The sequence below is a fragment of the Macrobrachium nipponense genome, chromosome 3 (assembly GCF_015104395.2).
Source record: "Macrobrachium nipponense isolate FS-2020 chromosome 3, ASM1510439v2, whole genome shotgun sequence".
Lineage (NCBI taxonomy): Eukaryota > Metazoa > Arthropoda > Malacostraca > Decapoda > Palaemonidae > Macrobrachium > Macrobrachium nipponense.
Window position 1 is genome coordinate 74,816,193 of NC_087202.1, and position 10,000 is coordinate 74,826,192.

A 10,000-nucleotide genomic window follows, 5' to 3' on the forward strand; every position below is an offset into this window, starting at 1 on the left:
TTTTTTCAATCCTTTTTTTCCTCAAAATGTATTTTATGACAGAATTACTAATGATTTATCTTTTAGGCTTCCAGTTCTGACCTAAAGTACGTACTTGCAATTTTTTCTTTAATTCAAAATAAGTTTTTATCAACCTCCAAACCATATTTTTCAATTTGTTTACTTTCAAATTAAAAATAAATTTTTTTTAAATGTAAAAATTATGATTTTTTAAAATGAAAAAAATAAATGATTTAATCACTTGATTAAATCAGTTTGATTTAATCATTGCCAACCCTGGTATATTACGTCATTTATACTACATGAAAATTATTTCTGAAACCCATTTCTCTGCTGTGAAAGCTTCAAGCTAATTCTTGACATTTAAGTGGTTCGGCTTCGGAGAGAGTGGCAATTTTGTCTCTGGGCTTTTAGCACCCCCCCCCCCCCCACCCAATTCGCCGCGTCAATGATTCACGTTAACTCCAGGAAGCGTTATGCTTTACACTTGCGAAAACGCTGACTGGGAAGATTCAGCAATATTTTTTTTTCCACAAATGAAAGCTTGAAATGATCAGAGATGGTTAAAGTTTGGCGCGTGGACCTCACAAAATATTTTCTTTTAATATACTCCTCTACATAAAATACCTGATTCTCAAAATCTATATATTTCGTGAAGCCATATTTTTCTCTAAAAGTGTATCTAGAATCCTTTTTTCTCTCTCTCCCATACATCTGAAATTAGTTTTGTTCTCACGAACAAAAGCAAAAGCAATTGGGATGCGACCAGTTTGTGGTAATGGTGACCCATAAATCACCTTGTAATGGCAAGTTCTGTTCACAAAGCAATCTGCAGTACCAGCATCTGGCTACCCCTAAACGACAAGAATACCAAAAGGCAATTTCAACAATCCCCCCCATGTAGTAAAATCAAAGAATATACACAGAAGAACCACGTTATCATTAAAGCCACAATTCAAGTGACTGATATTCGGCAAGTCTCTTATGTCTACACAATATTCGCAAATTCAAGCATACCAGGGCAATTTTTGAACGGAGGACAATTGTCTAGTATAATCACATTTGTTCCCCATATTTCATTTGTCGATTGACTAAGATCAAGATCCCTCTTACATCACAGTACCGCTTGTTGTCTTCATGAAACAAAACTTTAGGCGTACGCACCATTTGACAAAAAAAGTGCTTTTATTACTACTGGTCAGATATGGTAGAATATGGTAATTTTAATCAACAATCATATGCAGTTATAGTCTGCATGTTTACTGTCTACTGCATCACTAAAACAACCTGTATTCTCTTTGATGTTGCAGACAATTCTCAATATTCCTTGCATACAGAATGCATTTTTAGGACGACCTGGTACAGACGCGGGGAAACAGCACGCACGTGCCTTATCATCATAGTCTTACAAGACAACGACGAACATTTACAAGCCTCATATACCTCAATAAATACCATAACAAACCCAGCAGGTTAACCTCAATTAAAAATCAACTGAACCCATGCCACTGGATACAGCTGGCCAACCACAAGTATAGATCTCTGAACATACAATGGACCCCTGTGCCCGCTGTTGGACCGAACTGTTATCAATTGAATTACTAATATACTCTGCACGTAGCATGTTACAACCTGGAATACTTCGTTTCACCCTTAATGTTACTAGTGCTTGGGTGGGTGCTAGAACCAAATCTGACCATCTTCCATCATCAAGTTCTGATGAGCATATCAGTACTCATATTGGGCGTTATCAGTGATCCCTTGGTTCTGGTGGGTTGAGTTGAATATAAGATTTAGGCCAAAGGCCCAGCACAGGGACCTATGAGGTCAATCAGCGCTGAAATGGAAATTGACAGTAAAAGGTTTGAAAGGTGTAACAGCGGGGGAAAACCTCAAAGCGGTTGCACTATGAATCAAGTGTTAGAAAAGGGTGGAAAGTAAGATGAAGAATGAGAATATGAAAGGAGGTACAGTAAAAAGAACGAAAGTGGTTGCAGCTAGGGGCCGAAGGCACGCTGCAAAGAACCTTAAGTAATGTCTAAAGTGCACCGCATGAAGTCTAATGGCGGAACTAACATCCCCCCCCCCCCCCCCACCCCCCACAACGGGACTTGGTTCTGGTGGAACATGCGTTTAAGGAAGGTTAAGGAATTCATTTTACTCTTCTGAAGTGACAATTTGGCCTGAAGTGACAAAATTCGACTTCTGTAGACAAGGCTAAACACAAAGGCTTCTGCGATTGATAACAAATTTTAATTATTTCTATTTAGGAGTGAAACAGGACTTCATCCGTCTGTGATCAATCATTTCCTGTGGCACCCACTGGGATGCATAGCGGTGATAATTATTGTCATTCATCTTTAATTTTAGTAATATTTACCATAAGGTTTTGTTTGATCTGTCCATATTTCTATTGCAATTTTGTCTAGATATCACCACCCTACATTTTTACGTTTTACCGCTGGTTGAAGAAAGAACTAAAAAAAACTAACATTTTGTTGCTATATCACACGATTCATTTACAGATATATTAAATACTTCTCGTCTTACAAACAGTAGTGACATGATCAAGTTTACCGGCTAGATACAAACAGACTCAGGAAGTAGCCAGCAATAACTGGCTGACTAGCCACTTCCAAAATTCTTACTTGTGCCGGTGAATCTGGACGGCAGTAGCTTACATATAATGGCTCAACCTGTTTTCATAAAATGTTTCTCAAAATATTAGAAATGGAATTAAATGGAACTTTTTTGAAGAGTTTATTAGATTTTGAGATGGATAAGGATTCAGTACTACATATTTTTCAAAGCCGGCGGAGGTGAGCGTTCTCAGAGAGCGTAATAATTATATTTTTTATTGAATTATTCTGTTTTTCAATACTTCAGCATTTCGCTTTTTCGGAAAAATTTACATTCTTCTGTAAATGATTTCTAAATGTAGTAGTTTTTGCTTTTTTTTATTTTTTGTTCCCCTTCCCCCCACCCCACCAAAATAAAATCGATATCTTAATTCTGACTTCAATTTCTCTCGACATCAACGGTGTCAAGGTTGAAAGTAAAGATATATATACGAGGTCATAAAAATTGCCTTTAATCTGCATACGTAATGCGTATAATAATTCACTCAACCAGAGAGAGAGAGAGAGAGAGAGAGAGAGAAGAGAGAGAGAGAGAGAGAGAGAGAGACTTAAAACTCCAACCCCGAGGGTGTTTCTGGTCGTATGTTGCATGGAGGAGAACGAGGGGTGGGGCTGGGGGGAGTTGAAGTAATGGACTCTGTTGGATGGGGTTGGTTGAGGGAGGGGGAGGGGGAGGGGGGAGGAGGAGGAGGAGGAGGAGGAGGAGTATCCTCCTCTCACTTGAGAGTAATTTCCGTTGGTAGTTATGAATTTCTTAAGAGCAGGACAGAGAGAGAGAGAGAGAGAGAGAGAGAAGGAGAGAGGCAGTCTTGGTGATGTGCCACTTGTCTTTAATAACGTAAACCACTTCATCTGTCATCATCTCGTTGTCTCGGGAGACATGTTCTTTTCTTTTCTTGTCTTTTCGCTCTCTCTCTCTCTCTCTCTCTCTCTCTCTCTCTCTCTCTCTCTCTCTCTCTCTCTCTCTCTCAATTAAAATTGCCATATTTTCTTTCACTCCCACATTTCTACTTTTACTGTACAGCTTTTAATTTCCTATTCCTACAGTTGTACAAAGTACATTTTTGTACTTAAGTGTTTCGCTAAATCTTTCTCACACACGAAACCATTTCAACACTAAGAGGTTATCCGAACCAAGGCATGATTCATAAATAATTACTAAGGCCACTGACACATTCATGCTTAAAACTCTGAATGATGGATGAACCATCTGTGTAAAGACTTCCGCAACGTTGGCTCATTTATAGATCGGCAGGGAATAATCTTCAGTAGAGCACCTGATCCCCCTGTAGGTACAAGGTACCTGCTCCTTCCTGTAGGTACAAGCTACCTCCCTGCTCCTTCCGAACACTCTGAATTAAGACACCTTTCTCTATCTTGCGACGTTTAACCCCACTTCTTTCAAGTTCTCCTTATGCCAAACATCCAAACTTCACTTCCTTATAGGAGAGCTGGCTCAACTACCCGTTCGTACATTCTAACATCGCATTCACTTCCAGTAGGAAGAGCTGCCTCCAGCACCCCACCCTACATTACCCCCCCCCCACCCCCGCCCCCCCCAAAAAAAAAAAAAAAAAAAAAAAAAAACTGGCTTCCATATACACTCCAAAGGAGTTGAGTTGAATATAGAATTTAGGCCAAAGGCCATGCACTGGGACCTATGAGTGTCATTCAGCGCTGAAATGGAAATTGACAGTAAAAGGTTTGAAAGGTGTAACAGGAGGAAAACCTCTAGACTCCTCCTCTGTCATGCCTTTTCTCTCACCCTACACCAACCGTTATATTCCCTATCAAGTACACATGTATACACAGACCGTAAATATCCAAACCTATATTCCAAAGTTACCTTCTTGAAGCAGAGCAATGGAAACTGAATTACTCTCTTAACGTAATTGTCCGTCTGTTAACATTTTACATTTCAGAGCCACCTGAAACATATTCGTTTCTGGATCCCGTCAAAGCAAACACATCCCCTCCCCCACCCTCCTAAACCATCCCCTGCTAAAAAGAAATTCCTATCAAAGTATCGATATTATTTTTAGACCTCTTTCATCGGTGTCTTTCCAGGAACTTTCACTGTTCTCTTAATTGTATTTCCTCCCTCTCAAAATTGAACCTAGTCTTATATCTTCGTTCACTACCAGATAAATTTCATTAACTTCATTGGCTCTAGCAAAATTATATTTCAGTTTTTCTATCGTGTCTTGGCCAGCCATTTTCTTTTTTCTTATGTTCTGCTAATTCTATTATTCCTTTATCTTCACACATTTTCTCCTTTTCCCCTAAGCTTTCTTCCAACCCAAAAATTAATGTTTTTCATCTTGCCCATTTATCATCAATCTATCTTTTTTACTCCTAGCTTATTTCATTATTCATTACGAAGCATTTAAAATTCCTGTCACTTTATCCACGTTTTTTAATAATTCCGGGCTCCGAATCCGCAGATTATCTTTTGTTTTCTTTCGAATTACTTTCTTAAATAGCTTTCGTTAACAGTTTTCCTCCTTTCTGTAACGATGGAAGTTGAGTATGGTACTACAATAAACGTCAAATGGTATCCCGCAGTGCAGGAGATACTGTACCTACGAGAGAGAGAGAGAGAGAGAGAGAGAGAGAGAGAGAGAGAGAGAGAGAGAGAGCGATATGGGTGACAAGAGTAGGTATGTATTCTAACAAGAAAACCGAAAGAAAGAAACGTCTAAAATTCCGTATTTATAAGTAGTAATTTCATGTCTAGTATGTAAACAATGTTCGTTTTCTTGGACAAGCATACAGCTTCGGGCAGAAACAAAAATCATACAATCATAATCAATGGAAAAATCTAAAACATTTCGCTCTAAAAATACTGACTACGATTGCTAATGCAAATTCATTTGTGCATCTATGAACAAAATTACCTCTAGGCCTACACAATTCCCTAATAATTCTGACTGCAAGCCAATTGTTCGAGCGTTTAGTCCATGAAATCCTACCTGCTTAGTGATATAATGGGCAAAACACTAACATTAGTTTTCTAACCAAGTGGGTTCATATCTCACCCAAGGAAATGAAATTTATTCATCCTTTTTCGTTTTGAAATTGGAACAGTTCAGGGGAAAATGCTTCCCAAAGTATTAGGAATGAATAGGTCATACATACATACATACATACATATATATATATATATATATATATATATATATTATATATATAAATCACTAACCTATTCATTATTAATACTTTGGGAAGCATTTTCCCCTGAACTGTTCCAATTTCAAAAAGAAAATGGATGAATAACTTCATTTCTCTGAGTGAGGTGGGTTCATTATACATATACATATATAAATAAAGATATAATATATATATATATATATATATATATATATATATATAGATATATATATATATATATTACATACATATTAAGTACACAATAATGCCGAGAAGGACCTAATCAGGACCAGGGAAGGACTTCCTACTCACCCCTCTGTTATCATTGATATGCTCTGATAGAGATCCTTGATGAGCATGTCCAGCGTCCGCTCTCTCTTCTGCGAGAAGGTCGGGGTATTGAACGTCGCCTCTCCCCGTTTATCACTGCAAAGATAAGGAAAGAGGTGACAATTAAAAAAAAAAAGGTAGAGGGAATTATCAGGGGACTGTCTGGAATGTGATGTGAGGGTAGTGTGTGCAAAGCGAGCGTACGTACGTACGGAGGTAGGGTAGGTACATATAAATACATATAGATATATATATATATATATATATAGATATATATATATATATATATATATATATATACAAATATAATAAGCGAATACCACAGGAAGATGATAGGCAGAAATCCAAGCGCTTTTGTCTTTACTAAAGACGAAAACGCTTGGATTTCTGCTTTATCATTTTCCTGTGGTATTCGCTTATTTAATGAAGTCACCCGCATCTTCTGTGATTTTTTAAGCATATTATATAATACATAAATGATAGAATATGATATATATGATATAATACATTATTTATATATTATATAATTATATATATAAACGTATATATATACATATATAGTATTATATATATTATATATATATATATATATATTATATATATATATATATTTTATATATATATATATATTAGAGAGAGAGAAGATAGAGAGAGAGAGAGATCGAGAGAGAGAGAGAGAGAGAGAGAGAGAGAGAGATAAAATCAAATCACGAAAACAAATATAAATTTACTATTCCCTTTCATAATTCAAATTAGGTGAGGTCCTATAAACTGTTATCACAGTAAGGAGGGCAATGAGGTCGCCTTAATACATATCCCTCATCCATCTTGGTCTTACTTAGGCTTTCGAAGTTAACCACGGGTTTCAAAAGCCGATCATGCATCGTATGATTAAGGGAACACCGAGGAAACGGCTAATTCCACATTCTGAAAGTAACTCCGGTAAGCCGTGAAGATTAATCAAAACAGCTGTTTGTTTGTTTGGATGGTGTTTTTACGTTGCATGGAACCAGTGTTTATTCAGCAACGGGACCAACGGCTTCACGTGACTTCCGAACCAGAAATACACATTTCTCACCCCTCAGTGGAATGCCCGAGAATCGAACTCGATGCCACCAAAGTGGCACGCCAACATCATACCTACCACGTCACTAGTTCATAAGACCACGAATCTTTAGTCAATCATACGAAAAGCTAATCTATAAACATACAACTATATAATTTTACAGAATACTTGAGAATAATTCACAAAGTAAAAGGGGCAACTATCGATACATTCTATGACACTGGCCCTCAAAGAGAACAACCCTATTTCCGGGAGAAAATAATTTAACACAGAATTCTAGCAAAATCCGTCGCCACAGAAAAGGGATTAGAACGTTTTTGGGAAAAAACCAAACGCCGCATTCCTTAAGAGTCCCAGTAACCCAAAATATGATCTAAATAGCCGGCCACTTTACTCAGAAAGCCAAACAATCTGCTGTCAAATAGACCGATGAAGGAAGGAAACCTAAAGCACGATTGGCCCTCGATATTCAGCCAAGTCTGCCAACCCTTTACAGGCCCCACTTTCAAAATAAAAAGTCGTTAACTGCTTCCCCACCAGTTACTTCGGTGGAGAGCAGCGGTAGTGTCTCCGGGTAGGTCCCTTTTTCCTCTGGTACCCTTGATTGAAGGGCCCTGGATGATAGTGCCCCAGGGGAAGCCCTGGTTCCTCTGGTACCCTCAGTAATGAAACCCTGTGCGAGGTCCTGGTTTCTGCGGTTCCCCGAGTAGGTGCACCCCGTGGTAGGCTGGGCCAAGCGCCCGCCTGGCCACCAACAAGAAGCGAGTTCTTTATAAAGGGAGCTTGATGGCCAAGTCATGAATATTGATGAGAGGGGAGAGAAGCGTGAGAGGTGGTCATAATGGACCAAAGACTTAAAAGGCTTTTGGAAATACTGCCTTCTATTTTTCCCTCTTTTACTTATCCTTCAATACACCTCACAGCTTCCAATGCGGTTTTGCAAAATGAAACCGTATTGGAGCAATTACCTTCAATGCCTCTCGAGTTATAAATTTTAAAATGCCTATCTGCACAGAGGGAATTTTCTGGGCATTTCCTTTCGCTTTCAATTGCTCCGGAGATGAGTAGATCTATTGGGAGGCCGGTGGCTTTGGAAAAGAGGGAGTAAAAAAAAAAAAAAAAAAAAAAATCTGCAGATAATTTTGAAATGGGGCAAGAGATGTTACACGAAGAGTCTACGAGCCTACGAACGCTACCTCGAGCTCTTCAAGAAATGAATATTCCAAAAGGGAAAGAGCACCGAAAAAGCGTCTATTCCTTGCGTAAGCTCTTAGCTCAATCAAAAGAGGTTAATGGTTCGAGCGTTAACAGAAAACATTCATATGAAAAATTACGAGGGGGGTGATGGTTAGGGAGGGGAGGGGTATAGGGAAGGGGGGGACGAGGGCGAGCCATTCTTTTTCCCGTTCAGTCACTGGAAGCCGAAACGGAAATGGAATAGAGTCGTGCCGATGGTCTGCATTTATTTCAAAATACACGGTTCTGTTTCCATTCCTGTCCTCCACCTCCGGCCATGATCTGTAGGCCTTCGCAAAAATTGAAAATGAAATGAGAGAGAGAGAGAGAGAGAGAGAGAGAGAGAGAGAGAGAGAATACTATTCAAGATTTAAATATAAAACTTCCTAACGATCTACACTAGTCTTCTTGCTTCTATTATCAGAATGCTAAACTTGTCTGATTATGAAAATCAAAATCAAAACCGTCGTCGAAACTAAGGAAAAACAGAAGTTCAGAGAAGTTAATCTACTTCGATATTCCAAATGAAGCCGAGAGGTAGACCTACATAGAAAGGACTGGGTTAGCAGACATCAGTATGTTAAAATGAAACGGACTAATTACAGAAACCAAGGGATAATTCATTCATCCTTCACGAGATGTGACATAGAATGATGTCAAGTCGTGTATATATATGTGTGTGAATACTTATCACATCACCGTGATTCATATAATTCATTCGAGCTACAAATGTCCTTTAATATCTAATTCGTTCTACCTCGGAATTGATATATTTTCATATATGTCCGTTCCTGATTTCGTTCCCCGTCCAACTGGACGGTGGTTCGATCCCATGGGGGGACGAAATTATTATCAACTAAAAATTCCCCCTCGGTACATATATGAAAATATATCAATTCCGAGGTAGAGCGAATTAGATATCAAAGGACATTTGTAGCTCGAATGATATATGTGTGTATATATATATATATATATATATATATATATATATATATATGTATGTATGTATGTATGCATGGAAGTATATATATATATATATATATATATTACTATATATATATTATATATATATATACACGCACACATATTAATGTACGACTATGACAGTCCAAACCAGGGTTCCAAACGGGAGGCGCTACCGGCCACAACATTTACCAAACAGCCCATCTAAGAGTCTACTGGCCTCTTATACCAAATACAGCATATACTCGTATGTATTTTCTATAGCCACAATGACGTCCTGCCTTCCTTGCACTGACTTGAAATGATTATCGCTACAAGACTTGCATCCAGTGAATGGAGTAACTATCACATTTCGTTGCAGGACAACAAATGCATCGTAGCTAGGATCTCTATAATATCAGTGGATATAGGTCACGGGGACCCGTCCTGCTACGAAAGCCGAAAGTTACTATATTCATCACGGATTGTTTATTTGTTTATTAAAAAAAAAGGATTGTAGTGATAAGCGTATCCTCACAAAAATATCACGAAATCGATGAATTAGAAAGTACCAGTATTTACTATGTATGTATGTCTATAAGTTTGTAAACTTACATGAACAACTATGTATGCATAT

The 10,000-nt window shown here is 38.1% G+C and overlaps 1 protein-coding gene across 1 annotated transcript in view; it reads right to left on the reverse strand.

Annotated features, from left to right (window-relative positions):
- LOC135221821 (GTPase-activating Rap/Ran-GAP domain-like protein 3) overlaps positions 1-10,000 on the reverse strand; it is a 967,251-nt gene that overhangs the window by 92,205 nt on the left and 865,046 nt on the right. The window contains 2 exon segments of the mRNA XM_064259719.1: positions 6,102-6,127; positions 6,130-6,201. Of these exon segments, the coding sequence (XP_064115789.1) occupies positions 6,102-6,127; positions 6,130-6,201 (98 nt within the window).